This window comes from Acromyrmex echinatior, chromosome 19, assembly GCF_024713525.1.
Source record: "Acromyrmex echinatior isolate Ae372 chromosome 19, ASM2471352v2, whole genome shotgun sequence".
NCBI lineage: Eukaryota > Metazoa > Arthropoda > Insecta > Hymenoptera > Formicidae > Acromyrmex > Acromyrmex echinatior.
Window position 1 is genome coordinate 746570 of NC_141870.1, and position 22039 is coordinate 768608.

Below are 22039 nucleotides of genomic sequence, written 5' to 3' on the forward strand. Positions count from 1 at the left end.
TTGAAGCTTAATTGTTATTAAGAAATAAGCGCATGTGTTAATTTCAAATTTATGATCGTACTGTTGTCATATTGTAAAGTTTTTTTCTAGTAAACTCTATATAATTCAAAATAAAATAATTCCATAATTATGATATTGCAAATTATAAATTATAAATTGCTTTAAGATTGCATTATGAATATCGTTAAATTAATAATTTACACACGATATACATTCGATACATTTAATGCGTCATTTGCCTCTGCACAATTACAACGGATTTTTATAAAAGATATTCCAAGGAAAAAATTTGGACTCAAAAACTGGTGGTGAATCATATTTATTGCTCCAATAACGAGATTTAATTTTATCTAATTTTTATCTAATTTTATCTGAAATAGAACGCTCTTTTGCAATGACCTCTGAGAATGCGATATACCGTTCGATTTCACGTGCAATATTTCTAGATTTTAAGTTCACGTTATAAATAATGTACAAATGTTCGTTATAGACGTGCGTCGTAGACGACGATACGACGACGATACATTCCGTCGTCTCTATCGCGAGAGCCATTAGGATTGCATCGCATTCGTGAGAACGATGAGCGATGCAATGCTTTGTACCTTATTAATTAATGCTGAAAGAGTTGTAATTATTATTCGCGAGCGTATATTTTTGTACATATTTATTGCAAACATTTTATATATGGATCTGATACGATAACACACGAAACAGAATTCTTAGTAGAACTCCGTTTGTTACATCTATTTAGAGGTAAGACTCTACTTATTATTGGATATAATCTAAGAAAAGTAATAAAATTTATTATAATAAGTTTTCCCCACATCCTAACACCGTTTTCATACATTACTTCAAATAAGAGAAGATCGTATTGATACATAATCAAAGTTAAACATGCATATATCTTTAAGTAATTTTATAATCTATATATATATATATATATATATATATATATATATATATATATATAAAATATATAATTACTCATATAGAAAACTATTCTACTGTTAACGGGTTATGCAAGTTTTATCATTAATAAATACGCAGCCAGTATTCACTTCAATTATCTTGAAAAAAAAAAAGTATTCAAGATAATTTAAAAAATCTTAAAGTTTATATTCTTAAGATGATTAAGATTATTTATTCACAAACAGGTATTTTCGTATTCAAATTATTAATTAATGATAAAGTAAAAGAAAACTACCATCTATAATGATTATAATATTTTGTAAGATTTTTAGTAAACGCTTAATTTGAGAAGTTTCTCTCTCGAAATATGATCGTGATAAATGGAGTTCTGCTTGCGGTATCTAGTTAGAAAGTTAGGTCGCATTATTTTGTTACCTTATAAGTACTCAACAGTTTATATCTATTCCGCGTACGAAAAAATAACATTATTTCGTGTCCAATGCTTCATTTTATATCAACGTACAAATATATTGCATTTTTTGGACGAACAAATAGCAAGGCAGTGCCGATTTAGTTAATCCTCTTTAGTTGCGAAAAATATTAATCGATTTTAACTCTAAAACGGTACGTTTTGTCACAGAAATGACACATTGGGTATGACATACCTAATATTCAATTTTAGTTCCTAACAACTTTCATAAAAATGAATATACTATAACAAATTTTTTCAATCGAAACGCCAGACATTAAGGGACATAATAGTATCGAGCAAATGTATATAACTTTATTAATTAATATAGTAGTAAAATCACAAATGAAATCCCAATATGAACTTTCGATCATAATTATTAAAAAATTTGCTCTTTTCTTACAAAAAATGGCATCTCAGGTGGCACTCCGCCAGGTAGATTATTTATAACTTTCAAAATTATAGAAATATCGATTTAAAAAAAAAAGTGTATCATACTCAGCGTGTCACTTTAGTGTTAAATAATTTAATGTGTAATTTACTAAATTTTCTATTTTTCTTTTTTAATAAATTCGATGGCGATTAATTATATTATTAACAATGGCGATAAATAATATCATTAACGGCACTGATATAGAAATATTAAGCAAGATAAATGTTAAAAATTAAATTTCAACAATTATACGTAGATAATAGAATAAAAAAGAATACTTACATGTGTTATATCGATTTTGCGAATCGAATATATTTGACTTGTTTATGGCACGAAAATATACCTATCTGAGAAGCTGTTTGATAAGGCTAACGTAGTACGATACAGGGGCATTAAAGGTAATGAAATGCAACATATATATAATAAATTCATTTTTAAAAAACCAAAGAGCGCTCTGTAATATATAACAAACTATATTGATTCACAGTAGAAGTTCCTTCGAAGATGTAGATATATCACTGATGTATGTTTGTGTGTATACGAGGTAAGGAAAACGTCCAAACCGGTGAAATATCTTGAAAATAAAACATAAAAAAAAATATTTCGTGCAAAAGTTGTAGAGTTTAAAATGATCTACAACTTTTGTATGAAATATTTTTTTCAAAAATGCTTTATTTTCGAGATATTTTACCGGTCCGAAATTTTTTCCTCATCCTATATATGTCTATTTGATTTTACATTTATACATATACACACACATCATATACGCACCACATACCACACAGACACACACACACATACATATATGTGTGTGTATACATTTTTATATATGGAGCAAGAGATAAACAAATGCTAGCATTTTTTTTAACTCATTAAAGGCGCCCATTTTATTTCTGAAATAATACATCTTTAATAAAAATTCTATATTAATTTTAAAAGTAGAACAGAAATAATTTCCAGAAATCTAAGTGAGACAAGTAATCCAAAATCAGATCACTGGAGATGAAAAGGAACAGCAACAAGAATACAGAATCTTCGGGATCCTGTTGACGCATGCTAATATTAATCCTATGTTTAAAAGATCCCTTATAAATTATCAGTTCTTTCCAATATAAATTCTTTCTTAGTACTCATCGCAATGTTAAAGGAAAATTAACGTAAATCAGCCTTTAATGAGTCAACTAACCGAGATGATACGCTCTCCGTACTCATTGTACAGTGATTAAATCACGATTAGTCGAGACCAACGTCATCGTGAGGAGACGATTTCGGAGGATTAAAACGACCAGCCCCAGCACCGGGAAAACCAGGCATACCGCCCGGGAAATTCATCCCGGCAGCGCCAGGCATACCGCCAACACCGCCGAATTTCGAAGCCATTTTATTAATAAGGGCCATTACCTTGGGATTGTTCTGATATTTGAGAACATTCGTCGGATTCGTAGAGATCTCCCTGAACGCCTCGGCCACTTCCGGATCCTATACATTCATTCACAAAAACAATCAAGTTGCGCATCAAGATTCATTAAAATTATATGGATTATCGATAAAAATTATATATTTAATTTCTACTCAATTTCTCGTAATCTTAACTAAATCATTTATTCCTATTCAATTTATTACTATTTCCTTACTTAGAAGTAAAAGAAAGAAATATATACTTGAATGTGGAATATTTATTCTTGATAAGTTTAAAATATGATTAAAATTGGTCCTTTAAAGTCAGAAATTATGATCTTTCTTTAATATTCTAAAATGTGTAATTATAAAATCTGAATATTCAGAGATAATCATTTTTATAGTTTTCAGATATGAGCGGAAATAAAAAATATCTTCAATAAGTGTTTATTAAAAAAGTAATTGAAAACTTTTAAATCATTATATAAAATTTCTAAACGAAATAACTTTTATTTAAAAAAAAAACTGTTTTAACTATTATTTAAAAAAAAATTGCTAATTGCAAATGTATACACTTAAACCAAACACACTATATATGTATACTAAAATTGATGAAGTTTCAATATCGAGAAATATTTTTGCGTTATTTCACATTTTTCTATGCAGTAGCATGTGTAACTCGTTATATTTCCCAAAAAAAAAAGAGCATGACTGATATTGTCAATTTAAAAAGACTATAGTTTTTTCTCGCGACTTACCTCGAAGGCTTGAAGTACATCAGGATCTTTAAGAAACTGATAGAAATCTCCTGCGCCAGGGGATGTATTTCCCGCATCCGTTTGAGAAGTTCGCGTATTTTCCTCACGAGCTTTGGCTGCCTCTCGCGCTTTCCGCAATCTTTCTTGTCTCTCGCGCTCCAATTTTTCTTGCGCCTTCCGTTCCTTTTTTCTTTTATGTTCTTCTATTTTTCGCGCCTAATACACAATGAGTGTAACATTATTTATTCGTTTTGTTAAAAAAATATTTACTTAAGGTAACTCGGTAAAAGTACTGCATCAAAAGAACTAAGCACACACACAAGAGACATTAGAATTACAGCTTACATACTAGTAGAATGTTTACTCTCGTAAAGAAATCTTTGAGAATTCGCAGATTTTCCAAGTGTTTTTATTCAAAATTCTAGATAAGAGACCCAGAATAAGAGAATGTTAAGTGCAATTTTGAAAGGGGGACGAGTGTAGGGTGGACCTCGTTTGGACTTCGTAGTAGTTATTCTTCCGATATAAGCGTGCAATTTAATTAACATTACATTTTTTTTACATTTTTTTTCTCTCAGTGATATGTGGCAGAATAAAGCTATAAGCTTGATGGCAAACGCGCAAGGTTCAATCTAAACATAGGCGTAAGCAAATGATCGCAATCCTTGTGATCTTTTACAGAAAAGAGCGATCCACCGTGCGCCTTTAGGAACGCGTCCAAATCTTAAATTATAATGACGTGGAACATGCCTGGCTGAAAATCTATGTATATACATATTGTGACCATATACAATTAACGAGCTTATTATAGATCGCAAAATGGTCCATTTAACTCTCATCATTTTCCAAAAAAATGCTGTAAAACTTTGTACTAATAGGCTAGTATTCATAGTTGATTTTTATTTGAAAATTATCTTAAGTAACGTCTTAAGATTAATACAGCGATTGATTTATGACATTTTAAGACAATCTTAAATACACAAAAATCGACTTTGGACATAGCCTGGTAATGCTTGCGTCAAGCTTTGAAAATTGTAAATTCAGTTTGTAAATAAACAATATTAAGAATCTTTATTTTAGACCGTATATATATGAGAAATGCAATCAATACTAGAAAAATGCCTATTGCGCATTTAATTTGCGATTACGAGAGTAGTTTTAATTGCTTTTATACTCCGGAAAAACAATTCGACGCGCAGTTCTAAAAAGACTACAATATAATATATTATATATGCAAGTACATATATAGTATATGTTAATAATTCAAGACTGAATTATTTAAAGAAATGAAAATCCAGCTTCGACCGTAATAAGCATTTTTTTAGTATTGATTGAGTTTATAAATAATTTTAATAGAAACATAGTTTGTAAAATTCATTAAATATCATAGAAAATTAAACAATTTCAGAGTCATCTAACTGCAAATAGCACAAGGTATTAATCGAAACCATAATTTTGTAAATATAAGCTTTATATATATATATATATATATATAAATAATAGAATAAGACATATAAATAATATCCATACATGCACTCATATATTATATGTATATCACACACACATACGCACACGCACACACACACACACACATACATCGTGCAAGATATTTTCTTTACTGGAGTATAAAAAAGTTCCTCAAAAGGTAATTAAGCATTTCTTTCAACTACAAATCTAATTAATTAAATATATGGGTTTCCGCGAGTTTCAGTGAGTTTCAGTGAGTTTCAGTAAAAAAAGAAAATGAAGTAAAATGGAGGAGAGGAGAAAGAGAGGACTTTTGCACGGCGGGCCACCTTATACGGATGCGACCCGGGCTTCTAAATATAAAGGCGCCTGCGGTTCTGACGTTCCTTTGCTTCTGTGCGCGTGTATTTCGGCGAATCTCATCTCTCTGGTTGTATGTTACGCTTCGGTTAGTTATCTTCACCAATGAAGCAGTAAAATTCCCATTTCTATGCTCATAATTAATAAATTAAAGGATATACGTGAAATATTGAAAATCTATTAGCTATCTCAGCACTCATCATGCATTATAATTTGAGAATTTAATTATAAATTTTATTCAGAAAAAAATGATGATACTGACACTCTTAATGAAATTATTAGATATTTTAGATACTGAAAATCAATTTAATATTTTTTAATCACTATTACTCCAAAGTCAGAAATTCATTTATAAAAAAAGCTGATAAAAAATAGCAATAAAATATTGGTGTTATATAGTATCATATCGCTTATATTTGCAAAATCAAAAATTCCTTGCACACAAAATCAAGCAAAAAATTTAGTGATTCCTGATAAAATTTCGAATAGTAACTTAATACTCTCGAAATGTTGAAAACGCGAAAGCACAATGAGAAAATCCAGATTTTAATCCCAGAGATAAAATTTGGAAATTTAAATTTAGAAATTTCAGAAATTTCGAACATGTTAGAATTCTATATTCATACCTAAAAATTTTACGGTCAAATTTTGCATTTTATCTTTTCATTACTACATTTGGTGCTAAATGCACGATAACGTGGATGCAACTTTAATCTCTCAGTTGGGCCGGCAATACTGCAAATGAGTGGAAAAGAGATAATGGAAAATAGATGTTTTCGTAAATGAAAAAGTGGGTAGAATAAGTCATAATGGAAACTGTGAAGTTTCCGGAAATGACGTTCGGTGCGATTTCATCACGACTCGCACCAATGAGATCGTCAAGCGGTCAACGATTTACGTCGCTATCTGGTTCAGATAAATCTTTTCGATAAGCTCTAGGAAAATGTGAAAGATATTTTTAAATGCACTATAATATAGTCTAAAATTTCTACGACATTAGCTCCAGAAGAAAGATATTATGCCAATACATATATATATATATAGCTATGCCAAGTATTTGCAGTATTAATAATATTCAAAAAGTTACTATTAGTTACAAAATTATCAAGAATACAAAGAAAATTATCAAAAATACTAGAGGATCAGATTGTCCTTAGAATCATCCTTAAAAATATTAATCTACAATTAATAAATTTAGACGATTAAATATCAAAGAGCTAACGGTAATTAAAATTTGAAATAAAATAGTAACAAATATATAATATTGATTTTCAATTAACATTAATTCATATTAACAAAATATTCGAGAATCGATTAAGAAAATATTTCAACTGTATATATACAGGGTGTCTGGAAATAATCGCCAAATATTTTATGGGCAGGTAGAGAGGACTAAACTGAGAAAAGTTTTCTACCATTTTACAATTTTCGCAATAATTAACAAGATATTAATTACTAAAAATTGCCAAATATTGGTCTTGAATAATTTTTTATTCAAATACTATCAACTTTATAGAAAAGCTGCAAGAGACAAAAATCATTTATTTTCTTCTCATAAAGTTCTAAGAATTTTTTCAAAATTTTTTATCAACTTTTTAGTACTGCATTTTCTTTTTTTTTTTACCAACATAAGAAAATACGGTATTAAAAAATTCTGAAAAAATTCTGAAAAAATTCTCAGAACTTTATGAGAAGAAAATAAATGATTTTTGTCTCTTACATACTGATAAAACGAAAGATTGTTACTTGTAATAAAATGAAACTTTTACATATCAAGATATAAATTACAAGAAAAAATATTTCTTTATGCTAGCCTTGAAATAATTAATTCGACGGTACTGATCAATGAATCCCAAAATTAGGCAAAGTTACGAACTTGCATCCTAAAACAATTATTTCGAACGCGAATTTCGTGTAATGGCGTGAAGTAAGTGACCTTGTCATGATTGATCTATGTCATGTGTCCGCAAAAATAAGAGCTACCCACTACTTGTCGAAAGAGATCTTTCTCTCCTTTTTTTACAGTAGTTAGTAACATTACACGTTATTCAATACGTCATAACTAAGTCGAGATCAGAAACAATATCAAATTGGTGCATCGTTGCTAATACATTCAGTATTCAAAATCAAATCGTTAAATAACGTTAAAGCGAGTGTATTCGTGAAGTCAACAGATAATAGCTCTCACAGCTGTCGCTCGGGGCTGACTCTGGCCACAGTGCTCGATGATTTTGGCCACACTCGATATAACGTGTGCGCGAGTAAGTGCTTCCGCATCCGTCGGAAGTTTCTCCGTCGTCCGACTGATGACCACGAAATCCAAAGGCTCGTGGAAAAGTGGGCCCGTGGAAAAGTGGGACGGTAGAGAAAAGGAAAAGAAAAGCGACGTCACTGTCCCTACGTCCATTGCTTCCATGAGATAAGAAGAAGAAGAAGAAGAAGAAGAAGAAGAAGAAGAAGACGAAGAAGAAGAGAGAGGGGCGTCTTTCGGGGTTTGACGGTAGTGACAATGCCAGTGCCTCGCGAGCTAGTTGGAGTTGAGGGCGACGACGGGATCGAGAAGTAAGAGAGGACGAGCTGTGTGCCAACCCTGGCCCCGGCCGATCGCGTAGTGTCTAGTGTGACGAGATGACGGGTGCGCGGATGAGACCCGCGCTCGTCGTGGGCCTCCTCCTGAGCTTTCTAGCCGTTGCCTTACGAGGTCAGTAAAACCATCAGAAACCCCACGCGGCTAAACCTTAGCATCTTGAAGATTGGATCGTACCTTGAGTTGGATCTCTTCTCGCGAACATGAATTTATTCTCGTGCGGTCAGTGACTTCGTTAGATTTAAATCGGTTGATCCTGTCGTAACCAATAAATTCAAAGTATCCGGCTTATTTGTCACTAAGTGTGTTGTATTTTGAATACTTGCTACAGAATTTCTTCGCGATAAACTCGTATGAACATTTCTTTATTAATCTTGTCATCGATATCAAATATTAAGAGTTCTTCTCGATTGTGCTGTAACTAGATTGTTACAATTTGAATGTTCAAGCTAATTTTAAGCTAGTAGATTGACTGATTCCAAAATCCAAATTATGTGACCAGAGTTGCAGTAGCAAAAAAAAATGTGGGAAAGAAAGCTTCGATCGAAACGTACATCGATCGTCGACGACAATGAAATTGAAATGTTGACGAAACTATGACGATTGACTGACGAAGGTCAATGTTACGTAAAGATATCCGGTGCGCGTCATCAGTCCCTTATAGCTTTCTTGTTTCTGTATCTATATGTACTGATGATTCAGCCATAATTTAATATATCTCGCAGAATCTATTAAGAATCTTGTTGATTCTAATCAATCCAATATTTTTTAAATAATTTTATCGAAAATAAGATTACATCCATATCTGTCTATCCCTTACATTTAATCAATTTTGATCATATAATTCTTTTTATCATATAATTTAAATCAAAATACGATAAGTTTGAAAAATATTCGCTTCATAATTTTCTATTGGTAATTAATAATAAGTGATGCCTTTAAAAATAATAATTAAACATTAAATATATTTCAAATATATCCTATTTTAGAATAAAAATATTTCATTTTTTACAATAACCGAAATTGTTGATGGCTGAAGAAGCACCTAACGCCATCGTTTCAAAGTTCAAATAAAAGTCGTCGATTCAAGGATTTGTTATTTTAGGAATCGATGAGAGTTGGCTGTCATCAACCCGCACGATAATTATATAAGAAACCGTATAAATCTGTGTCAGCATCCTAAGTTTCCAGAAATGAATTGTTTTAATTATGTGTTCGGATTATCACAAAACTCCATTTTTAACTCTTTTATTATTTAAATAAATCGTATAAATGCAAAATAAATTTATTCAAATCGATGTTTATGACAAATCAAACGCTTGCTTTCCACATAGCGTCACGTAGTTCATTAAACACGATTATAAATGAACTTTCGTGAGACAATGATATTTTGAGGATTATGTTAGCAAGAAAAGCAGTCTATCCTTATTAAATTTTAGATTTGTATCAGATTTTCTGACAATTTATATTGCAAAAATTTCTTACGATTAAGTGCGGCAAAAAGCTATACATATCGTAGACTATGGAACAAGATTCAGGATTCTATATTTACCCGGCGCAGCTGCGCTTGCCAAACGACAGCTGCCTGCGTGCATCTTCTCCTATCTCTCGTGACTCAAAATTCGCTCATATTATTGCATTATTCTGGAAACCGACAAGAGTCGAGAATTTTGCGATTGAGAAAATGATGGAATAATAGCGTACTGTTCGATAATAACTTAAAATGGAGTCGTAAAGAATAGCTTTAAAAGTGGATCTTAAAATATGAATTCAAGATTCAGTCTTAAGTCCTAAAACATGGTAGGAAATCACTCATATTTACTTGTCTATATTCAAATCGCGATAAGACATTAAATCAAAATGTGTATGTTGGAATCTCGATTATTCAATCAAAACATATACATAAAAGAAAAAAAGAATTGTATTGTTTCTCACGTAACAATGTATGAAAATGACTTGACGATCCAATGAAAAAAGCTAATAAAAGGGCTTCGATTAAAAGTAGGAAATTATTTCGTTTTTCAGCGAAGCTACAACTTGTGCCAAAAATTGCAGTATGTGATATAACAATGAGATATAGAGAGACACGTAAAGATATCCCACTAAACGAAATTTCTCGTGTTTACGATCACGTGAACTCGTAAATTACAACAATTCTCTAACGTTTAAGATTCTCTACCGACGGCATAACTCAAACAACTATCAAATAACATTGGCAAAAACCTTTTGCATCACCATTTTTATATAGTTTTTATTTTATCGATTTAATTTCATCATTTTTTAAAAATATAAGTATAATAGGCAAATGAGAGTCAGGCATTGTTAATTAGGCGTAATTATAATACATATTTAGTCACGTATAATAATATAATTGATAAACAAACAAACGTTTTGACAAGCCTCCTCAGGCTATCTTCAGTGTACAATCAAATTTTACTATTAAAATAGTATTGACATCCTAATAAAATATACATTCAATCCAAGACTAACTTTCAATTGATTAACTTTTTAAAATGTAACTGTCAGGTTATTTAAGAGAAATTACAATTTTAATAAAAATACATAGATAAATTTCATGATATTTATAAAGTTTACATCGTAATATATTGAAATTTATTTGGCATCATGAAAATTTCCATATTTTTTCTTCACAAAATCCAAGTTACTACACATCCGTTGATCAATGTTGATATCAAGATTGACTGATAAGAATAGTACAATGTCCTATTAAATAATGTCTGACCGACAGAAACGAGCACAGTCCAATCAACTCATCATTTTTCTTAAAAAGAGATGATAAAAATACGATTCGCCCGCCTAATATATAAATATTTTCGAGTGCTCGGCTCAAAGCCGCCTACCCGCCGCTAAACTTAGAAACCGGCCACGTCCCAGGTCCGTCTAGGAAGATGATATCGACATTTTCTTCAGAGTGGAAATTCCACCGTCTTCACATTTTGCAACGTACTTATTAAATTAGACATCTAGTGAGTAAATTACTATCGGTATTAATAATACATTTAAAAAAAGTTGATAAAAGCTTTTTCCTCGCAAACAACTCTTTAATAAAAATTTGAGATAAATGTCTTAAGCAAGAATGTAGATTAACTCGAATAAGATGACAAGAAAATTATGCTAATTATGCTTTTTATTATTAATAAAAAATATTATATTGAATATGTAAATCTAATTGTTATACGTATATATTAAATAAAATGTAAATCCAATTATTTTTTCTAGTATATTTAATTTCAAAACTATATTAAAAGACGAATAACATTGTAAAAAATATATAAAGAACTACAGCAGAGTCTAAAATCTTTCAAGTAGTTAAAATTATCTATATAAAAGAACTATGGAGAGAGTAGAAATCTCTCTCTCTGAGAATTATTACAGTTACAAATGAAATCGAATGATAGAAAAGCATCATTTTAAATACAAAATTCTTTTTTATTTAACGTAAAATGCTTTTTTTATCTCTCTTTTCTCTTGATATTTTCGCAAATCTCCATACATGGAAAAAAAATGTATGGTTGAATTAACTGAAATTCTGGTGGAAAATAAATGATCCGCAGAATTCCAGAATTTCAATTAATTCAACTAAAACTAATTTTTCTCTGTGTATGAATTAAATTTTGCAAAAAACCTGTTTTTCACTGCTAAAGAAATTCTCTTACTTTTCCCCAACTTTAATTTTCAATTACTCCGAACAAAAGTATTTGCTAAAATTTAATCGCATTATTTAACAAAAACCAGCTAATTAATCATAGTGTAAAACCGTACATCTGTTTCTAAAAAAAAAATAATGCGGCACTTAATGCGGCAATGCAAACTTTCGTCAGATGACACGTCGGATGACAAGTCGCGCTAGGTGTTCCTGAACACCTGTCACCAGGCATGAACACGCGCACAGCTCGCTCGGCGGTCATCAGAGTATGCGTAATGACTTTGACAGGTTCTTACGTCACCTGGGTCAGATATTTCGGGTTGGTGGTCGCGTGGCGTTAAACTCATCATCACCGAAGCTGTGTTTCTCCGTGCAGTGAGTTATCTAATACCGCGCGCGATATCTTTTGGCACGGCCATCATTAACGCGCGCATCGAGAATTCTCCTAGCCAAAAATTTCTCAAAGCACTCAACAAAACGCGAACAATGTAAATATTTCGGCGACGTATGCAAGATTTCTGGCATGTCAACTTCGCTATTCGATATCGCGAAATTATCAGACAGGTGAATTGTATTAAATATCGTATAATTATCTTTTATTAAAAACACATTATTTAATGCAGCATTTTCCAATCTTTTTTAATTCGCAGCACATTAAATAACAAGCCAAATTTTTCGACGTACATTATTAAGTGTACACGTTTCAGTATAAATCTCAGCATAAATCTTTCCTGCTATAACACAATTACATTTAGAGACCACTATAATATGACATTTAGAAACTATATTTAGAAACAAAAAGTTACAACGGATAATGATTTGTCGAATAACTAGATATTCGGATCTTATCCAGTAAAGCCGAATAATCAGATAAGATGGATCAGATTTTGTACGGAGATTGCACAAAGAGATTGAAACATTAAAAATCTAATAGTTTTTTTAACAATAAAAAGAGAATTTTTTTATATAAACCATAATAAATATGCTATTAATACCATTATAGATTTAACATTTATTTAAAAATATAAAATACTCAAAAATACTTAAAAAATAATATGTAATAAAAATATAATATACAAACAAAGAATAAAGGCACAAAAAATTATTTCAATTTAATTTTTAAATTATATAGCATTATATGTTTTTTTTTGTTTTTTATTGTTGAATAAAATAAATCTAGCAGAACATACAAAAAATATAAGACAAATTTCTTTTCAAATTCAAGCAAAAAATTAAATGTTGAAATAACACTTTAGGAGTGCAATGCGAAGACGAGCAGGTACCATCCGAGGACCTTTGTCGACCGTACATCGAGAAGGCGCTCAAGGATCTCGGCACAGGTAATACTAGGTGATGACGAATACTCAGCTGGAACACAGCGATTTCTAGAATATTTCATTTGAAGGATCTTTGGAGCAGACCAGTGCAGAGGTCGGAACCGAGATCGATCAAGAGAACGATCTCGCAGGTGATGAAGAAGCATCACCTACTAGCGAGGAAGTAAGCCTTAATCTATTTATATAATATAAATTAACTTTTTTGCGATGTACAGAATGATCCAAAGAAATCTTACTATTAAAAATTTATTTATTTAGGCCGGTGAGGCAGCAGACGATGTTTCGAAAGAAGAGACTGAAGATATGGAGGGATCGGTAGAGGAAAGCGCTGAAGCTGCTGACGAGAATAAGGAAGCAACCGAAGAGCAGACTGACGCTAGAGAAGAAAAAGAACAGGAAATAGAAGAAGAACAAAGTGAAGAAGACGCGACTGATAAAAGTGTCGAAATTAGCACCTTTGAAGAAGGTAGAATTAATAATCGTTGATGCTTTTTAAATAAATGTTGACATTTCCGAATTTGTTGAAAATGCAAATATTTAAGACATAATAAAAGAAAATAACAATATTGTTCAGAAGAAGCAGAGAAAGCTGAGGAAGCGTCCACTGAGGCAATTGAAGACGAAGGAGAACAAATCGACTCCTCCGAAAAAGTGACAGAGAGCGAAGAAGCGAGAACTGAAGAAGATGAAAAGCTCGACGAAGAAAAATCTGACGAAGAAACAAAAGTAAAAGACGAAAAATTCGAGGAAGAAGAAGTAGATGACGAAGCAAAGTCCGAAGAAGAAAAAGAGGAAGCCGATGAATCGCAAGCTGAAGACGAAGAACAAAAGGAGTCCAAAGAAGCTACTGAAGAAGTAGAAGTTGAGTCTAATGAAGAGATAGAAATTCAACAAACATCCATGGAAGCCAGTGAAGAAGTTGAAGAAGAATCTGATAAAGAAGAAGTTGATAGTAAAACTGACGAGGCCGAATCGACCGAAGATCAGGTAAGCGCTGAGGATGAAAAAAGTGACATAGAGGAGAAGACTCAGGATGAAAGCGCTGAAGCTGAGAGTGAAGAAAAAGACAAAGAAAGCGCAGAAGATACTGAAACAGCAAGTTCCGAAGATGTAGAAGAAGAAACAAAGTCAGAAGAAGCAGAGGCAAAATTTGCTGAAGAAGAAGAAAAAGAAGATGAGGATACAACAGCATCTACAGAAGAAGAAATGAAATCAGAGAAAGAAGAAACGAAATCAGAGGAAGACGAATCGAAATCCGAAGAAGCAAAATCCACGGAAGAAGAAGACACGAAGACTGAAGAGGAAGATGGAAAATCGGAGGAAGAGGACGCAAAATCTGAAGGAGAAGAAAATGAAGATGTAAAATTACGTGACAAACGAGAAATCGGTGAAGAAGACGCTGAAGCAGATAGTGAATCTACGGAAGAAGGTAAACAAAATCTTGTAACTAATATTCGATCTTACACAATTCATCCTCTGTCAGGCTTATGATATAATTATATTAATGATGTTACATTCTATATTATTGACACAAAAATATAGTTAATATAATTTACAATACAATTCTCGCTGTCAGTTACCAGTGATGAAGAACAAGAACCAACTCCAGAGGAGGATCTGATTCAAGAAATCGAAATTCCGGAAAATCTTCGACCCAGAGATCACATTAACCAATTGTTAAAATTGGACGAAGAAAATGAGGAAAAAGAGAGAGCTATACAAAGAGAAGCTGATATTATTCTTAGGGATTTGAAGAGACTCTATGATAACGCTATAAAGCCGTTAGAAACTATGTACAAGTATAGAGACTTGAGTAATAGGCATTTCGGAGGTAAGCGATTATGATTTTAAAATTAATTGTATTTTTTATCTTTTAATTCATTCAATTACAAAATATGTATATATATATATAAAATATATTGTATATATATTATTTATGTGTATATATATATATATATATATATATTAAGGTAAAATAATAATGTACTTTTAACTCAAGATTTGCAATATAATCTATTATTATTCTAATTTATTAGATCCCGAGATATTTTCCAAGCCACTAGTGCTATTTATGGGACCGTGGAGCGGCGGGAAATCGTCCATCATTAATTATCTGCTCGACATCGAATACAAGCCAATGTCATTGAGGACAGGTGGGTAATTAACTAAAAGAGGAATGTGATCTCTCTTTGTTACATTTTTTCTTTGGCTTTGCGCTGGTAAAGTAGTCAAGACTTAGCGATAGCTGGCATGCTAGGAGCATGAATATACAGAGAGTGTTTAGGTGGTTTGAGAAAGTGCTTAGAAGAGCATTGCAAATCGCCAAATGGAAAAAATGACACAGGAGCCGAGCCATCACCGGCCTACTTCAACATAATAATGCATGGCGAGGAGGAGGAGGTTCTTGATGGCACCCAGTTGGCCGCCGATTGGACTTTTTCGGGACTGCAGAAGTTCGGACAGGGTCTACTAGATCGTCTCAGAGGCTTGCGACTTAATAATAAGTTGCTAGAAAAGGTAAGCGATTGTAAAAGATCTTTATCCATCTACAAATATTTATTGCGTATTGGGAATGTACGTTGATAAATAATGTGCAATCAATCATATTGATTGATAAAGACTAAAAATTTGGAATTTTTAATTAGAATAAATATTTAGAACTATTTCATATTTGAAACTTTAACGATTTGATTTTCAATCAAAATTATACAAAATAAAATTTGTGCTTTATTCTTTAATAAAATTAAGAAGTTCTAAGTTAAAATTCTAACTAATTTTTAAATCATCTTATTATGTTAATTATAAAAAACGCATAATTAAAAACGTATATTGAAGGGCTTTAATACAATAACAAGTAAAGAAACATTGTAATTGATATTCACAATTACAATCATTGATATTATTGGAAGCATAATTTACGCATGTTACATGATAAAACTATAATAAAATTCTACATATTAATTATGAAATATTATTAGGTGAACATTGTCGAGATTCCGGGTATTTTAGAAATTCGAAAGCAAGTTCAACGGTTATTTCCCTTTAATGATGCCTGTCAGTGGTTCATCGACCGAGCAGACATAATCTTTTTGGTTTACGATCCCGCCAAGTTGGATGTTGGTCCCGAAACCGAGGCGATTCTTGACCAGTTAAAAGGAAGAGAATACCAAGTGAGATGATAAAAATAATGAGATAAAGTTATTTGCCCCTAAAAAGATTGTGATAGAAAAACGCCTAATATAACATTACTTTCACACAGACCCGTATTATCCTTAACAAAGCCGACCAAGTAAAGCCCGAAGAACTCATGAGGGTGCAAGGCGCCTTAATCTGGAATATATCACCGCTCATGTCAAGCGCGGAGCCGCCAATAATGTATTCCACGTCGTTATGGTCATTACCCTACGAAGCTGGTGCGCCTATCAGGTTGTTGTACGCTCAAGAACGCGCATTCCTTCGTGACCTACGTTCAGCAATAAACAAAAGGGTTGAGCACAAGATAGCAAGCGCCAGAAGATTCGCAGTAAGTTCACATTATTCTAAAAAATACGAAACTGATCGGATTCAAATTCGGAATCCTTCATTCTCATCCCTAATACTTAGAGTGTTGTACATGGCTGCTTCACTGTACAACTCGGCTAACTCAAGTGCGTTCATCACAAATCTTTGAAAAATTTCCAAATCTCAAACGAGCCTTTAAGGGTATACAATATTTTAAAATTATATACATAGGATTTAAGATTAACGGGAAATAATCAGGACAAAACTAAGCAATAACTTGTTAATGACACGCATATATTTCATCGTAGAATACAAATAAATACGGCAAGAAATATTAGCGATGATTGTGAAAAAATTAATGCCAATTGCGATTTGGGATTTTTCAACTATTTTATTAGTATACTTTAGAATCAACTATTTTATTAGTATACTTTAGAATAATTCTTTTAGTAAAAATTTATTTGATGCGATTCTATCTTTGGCAATTTCAGGTACGAGTACGTAATCACGCTAAGATGGTGGACTGTTATCTGACGACGTATTACAATCACAAGACATTCTTCGGCAACAAGCGGGAGATCAGCGACAAGATCATCGAAAATCCACAGGACTATCATATCTACGAAGGCCTCAGCACTCTCACGAATATATCGCGCTACGATCTACCAGATCCGGATGTCTACCGTGATTTCTTCCGACTAAATCCACTTTATGATTTCTCACTGCTGAGCTCTACATGCACGTATTTCCGTGGCTGTCCGATCAACAGGCTTGATGTATCCATCGCTTACGATCTACCCGAGTTGGTGGGCAACTATAAGAAGTCGGTAGAGGCGGTGTTGCACGAGAACGAAGGTAACAGTCCACCGAGTTGAGTGCGTATTCGCGTTCCAGAACGGAGCTCTTGATACCATGTGAAATACGGACTGGCGATAAAGCGACGTTTACCTCCGCTAGACCGAGAAGAAACACTCAGCCTGTAGCCGAAATGCCTTGGTAGCTTAAAAATGCTCGATGATGGTGAACGAGCTGAAAAACGTGGTCCGATATTTGAGATGGTACCAAGGATTTTCTTCTTGAAACACAGGCAACTATAGATCGCGCTATCCTCGCAAGTTGTATTCGAGCTGCTCTAATGACAAGAAATCGGTTTGTAAAAGAAGCTGATGGTCGCGAAAGCAACGGAAGCGGAAAGGCATGGAGTCTTGAAGTATGAAAATTGGAGGTACCATCACTTGAACGGGCGAATAACGCCATATAATTTCTAGATCCGAATAGTTTAATCTCGTCCTTCACAACATATGACACAATGTGAAAAAACGTGAACATGCTGTGGAGTGTGATATCACGAGTTCAGTGGTTCGAAACACTTCCTCGGTTGCAGAAGAAGAGCAAGTGTATTACTTGTGTCTGGTAAAACAATGCTAGTGCTACCATTCCGATCCAAAAGCGGACAGTGAGAATTCCCTTTGAATTTATGTGTTCAGATATCATATCGATTCGGTGAAAATTCGAGGCTTCGGTGCAACAATAGCTTATCTTACTTTTCTAGGCATTTAAAAAAATTATCAAAATTTAATTAAAATTCAAGATAAATTTTAAAGGATGTAAAACCGGAAAAAAATTGCCAGATATCGGATAGAATGTAACACCGGCTATCCAATATCAGGTCAAATATCCGGTAAAACAATTATCCAACCAGATATCGAATATTTTCTGGATGTCTAGTAGGAAAGTGAGGGAAACATAGCGATAATAACTTTCTTTATCTCCCCAACATAAAAAGAAAACGAGGAAAGATAAATTATGCAAGAAGTTCAGCTGAAAAGAATAGAATTCTGCATCAATGACACAAACTTTAAATATAAAATTTCAACCGGATATATGCTGCTTGATACTAATGATATTTGGCTATCCAGCTGAATAGTAAAAAAGGATAGGATAAGGCTGGATCCCAGATCTCTAATTTTAATTTCCAAAATTTCTAATTTCAGAATATAACATTAAATCATAACATTTTGTCTTTTTTCAAAAAATTCAATTTTGACATTTTTATTCATATTTAATAATAATTTTAAGAAATTTATTTTCAAATAGATATTGACTTATTTATAAAATTAATTTTATTTTAGATAATTATATCTCATAATTTTGCATAAGTTTCGTTTAATTGTCTTATTATTAATTGTTATAATTTTAAGATTAATTTTCTAAAGTTCTTGAAAATGTAAACTAAACTACTGTTGCACCTAATACTTAAATTTTCGCGACAAATCGGCGTCTGCTGATTATCTAAAAAAAACAAAAAAAAAAAAAAACAAAATAGACTCTCCAGAATCGATGTAATGTTGAGCAACAATCTCGTCCGCTAAATTCCTCTGTACCGGGGAAATTAAATTAATATCGTAATATTTCCAATGCGAAAAAGAGATAAGATGATCTCTTCTTGTGGCTTTTGTGGAATACCTCGTATAAGCTGATTTTGTGTTCTTATTAAAATGTGTAATTAAATTCATTAAAGATATACTGATCTCTCACGCATTGCTCAGTTAATGCGTGAGATGAATGGTGATGTTTGTTTTTAATCAAAAATTTAGGCTTCCTTCTAGTTGGCGCGTTAGATAAAATAAAGTTCCTTATATCTTTAAATACTGAATTTTAAAAAATTTTGGATATCAAAATTAAATTTTTTCCAAATTCTTAATTGCCTAATTTTTTAGAGTCACAAAGTTTTAATTAATTTTTTCAAGTCTTCGATAATTTTTGTGACTCTTAGGTCACAAAATTCAATAAAAAGTAAAATTAAATTTTTTAATAATTTTAATAATCTTTTTATATCTTTAAATCATTTTTGTTGCTATCTGTCTCAAATATATTTCATTAATTTTGAACCAACTTCTGAGAGAGAGAGAGAGAGAGAGAGAGAGAGAGAGAGAGAGAGAGAATAATTGGATTTAATATCATGATCCTAATCAAATGACACCAAGATAAATACAACAACGGTAAGCAAGTTTTTTCATTTACATGAATGGTATAAATATAACGCGACTTAGCGTTTGAATAAATGTATTGTTGATATTATTATGATTATTGTGTTGTTGCTATTATCATCATTGTTATTCTACATTATACAAAGATTACATCAAGTAAATTTAATGTTACAGATACATGTATGTTATAAAAACTATCTATTTGTTTAGTTAGAGTTAATATATTGATATTATATATCAATGCACTCCTCGCCCTGATAAAGCGAAGGTTCACGAAAAACATTGGCATTAGCAATGAATAAAAACGGCGATAACCCGCAAATCTTCTGGTATCTTTAAAACTATTGCTCTCGTCACTAAGAAAGTTCTCTAAGAAATTTTATGGACATAGAAAATTAAAAAAAAATTTTTTAGTTGTCTTATTAGTTTTATAAGTTGGTGAAATAAATGAGCAACAAATAAAATATTAATTAAAATTGATTCTGTTCACTTTGTTCCGTTAATTTATAAGATGTAACTTTTTTGTAGAATTTTTAAAACTCAATTATGATATTTAGAAATAAAAAAAACTATTATTTCTTAATTCTTATTATCTTCTAGAGGGACGCATGGCTCTATATAAACGATCGATTAAAAGGTTCAATTATGACCTTCATTCCATATGCCTTGGTTTTATAAGAAGTTAATTAGAGAATAGAAATTGAGTTGTAACCTGATGTGCAGCATTTCCCATGCAGAACATAAAGCAATACTTACATTCGGTGTCGTCTCACGTAGCCATTCGTCTGCTTGTTCATCGAAATCCAGCTTACAGGCTAGTCTCAGATCGTTTGCTGCTTCCTCGAACTTTCCAAGCAAATGATGAGCTCTTCCTCTAAATTTGTAAGCCGCTGCGCTATCTGGATTTAATTCTATAGCACGGTCGCAATCACGAATACAAGCATTCGGCTTGTTTAATATTAGGAAAACTTGACCGCGTTTAGCATATAATAAGGCTGCTTGAGGATTCAGTACAATAGCCTCTGTATAAAGTTGTATGGCTTTTTCATAATCTTTCTCCACGAATGCAGAGACTGCTTCAGATCTTTTTGCTTGTGACTCTGCGATTTCCTCCTCATTGGGTTGTAAAGTCAAATTTCCCATTTTTTGAGGAGCATCTTCATCAGGTTCTAAAAAAGAAAGATAAGTATATTATATTATTACATATTTATTATAAAAAACAATGCAAGAATATGTATATATAATTTACAAAAGATAAAAATATAAAACAAACCGATTACGCCAGTCATATCTAACTCTAAGTCGCTCTCTTCACTCTCTTCACTCTCTGGTGCTGATTCAAATTGTGGTTGCTCAGGTTTGTTTTCAAATTCTGTTTTGGTATCTGAGGAATCATTTGCTTTAGCTTCTGGTACCTTACCACCATAATGTTCTATTAAATCCTTAATGCAGGACAGTTTTGGATCATGAAGAAGAGACGCATTACTCATGCATTGCTGAGCAAACAATTTTAGCTGTTGTGTGACTTTATCGCTAAACACAGGCACCTCCATGTTATCTGCAAACATGTCGATTTATCAAAGTATATCAAATGTTCCGTTTGTGAATTCAAGTAGCCTAACCAAAGGTTACTCTTGCATAATAAACCATCTATTGATGTTGTGATGCAAAAATATAAAGATATATGTATCTTTAGGCATTCAAAAAATATATATCTATGATATCTAACTCGAAAAACTCGCGACTCACGTTCTGCCTTTAGGAATAATTGAGAATTGTGAATGCAAGTCAGGCGAACTCACCACTGATTATGAACGAATGATGTTTCGAAGTAATCTTATTCGTGAACTATTGTGTATATTGTATTATTTATATTTTGCCTCCGGATCAATTCATTCAAGTGCACAACAAATCTTGCAACGCAATGTCGCGTGATCACGCATTCAAAACCGGATACGGAATTACGAAAAACGCAGTACGTTACAACGCTGTAAATACGTATTTTATATATATATATACATATATACATACATACATATACACATATGTATGCTCATGTATGCAGTGATGCACATTTGTGATTTAGCCCCCGACACATCGAAAATGTACCCTCTACTTTTACTGCACCAATTGACGCCGCTCTTTAGAGACTGCGCACAATGA

The 22039-nt window shown here is 32.2% G+C and overlaps 2 protein-coding genes across 3 annotated transcripts; one reads left to right on the forward strand and one right to left on the reverse strand.

Moving 5' to 3' along the window:
- Window positions 1-303: 303 nt before the first annotated feature.
- LOC105147321 (putative protein FAM10A4) lies at window positions 304-21919 on the reverse strand. The gene is made up of 5 exons (XM_011058245.2): window positions 21679-21919; window positions 21150-21434; window positions 20633-21045; window positions 3968-4183; window positions 304-3290 (listed from the first exon to the last, which is right to left on the reverse strand). Exons 2-5 carry the CDS (start codon window positions 21427-21429, stop codon window positions 3045-3047), a joined length of 1155 nt encoding a protein of 384 aa, XP_011056547.1. The 5' UTR covers window positions 21430-21434; window positions 21679-21919; the 3' UTR covers window positions 304-3044.
- LOC105147320 (uncharacterized) lies at window positions 8071-19423 on the forward strand. Of its 2 annotated transcripts, none has more exons than XM_011058240.2 (11): window positions 8071-8495; window positions 13305-13388; window positions 13454-13548; window positions 13644-13851; window positions 13960-14814; window positions 14962-15216; window positions 15422-15538; window positions 15670-15902; window positions 16364-16555; window positions 16645-16908; window positions 17378-19423. In XM_011058240.2, the coding sequence occupies exons 1-11, from the start codon at window positions 8423-8425 to the stop codon at window positions 17759-17761; spliced, it is 2760 nt and encodes a 919-aa protein (XP_011056542.1). In that variant the 5' UTR covers window positions 8071-8422; the 3' UTR covers window positions 17762-19423. The 2 variants fall into 2 exon arrangements, with proteins under 2 accessions (XP_011056542.1, XP_011056543.1); XM_011058241.2 differs by having other exon boundaries at window positions 8072-8495; window positions 15730-15902.
- Window positions 21920-22039: the final 120 nt, after the last annotated feature.

Excerpts from the sequence above, each read along its gene's own strand:
- LOC105147320 (XM_011058240.2), top strand. The coding sequence starts at position 8,423 with ATGACGGGTGCGCGGATGAGACCCGCGCTCGTCGTGGGCCTCCTCCTG. Across the intron at positions 13,389-13,453 it reads GCTCAAGGATCTCGGCACAG|GATCTTTGGAGCAGACCAGT; the intron begins GTAATACTAGGT and ends TTTCATTTGAAG. Across the intron at positions 15,217-15,421 it reads GAGTAATAGGCATTTCGGAG|ATCCCGAGATATTTTCCAAG; the intron begins GTAAGCGATTAT and ends CTAATTTATTAG.
- LOC105147321 (XM_011058245.2), bottom strand. The coding sequence starts at position 21,429 with ATGGAGGTGCCTGTGTTTAGCGATAAAGTCACACAACAGCTAAAATTG. Across the intron at positions 21,046-21,149 it reads AGATATGACTGGCGTAATCG|AACCTGATGAAGATGCTCCT; the intron begins GTTTGTTTTATA and ends TTTCTTTTTTAG. Across the intron at positions 3,291-3,967 it reads ATGTACTTCAAGCCTTCGAG|GATCCGGAAGTGGCCGAGGC; the intron begins GTAAGTCGCGAG and ends ATGAATGTATAG.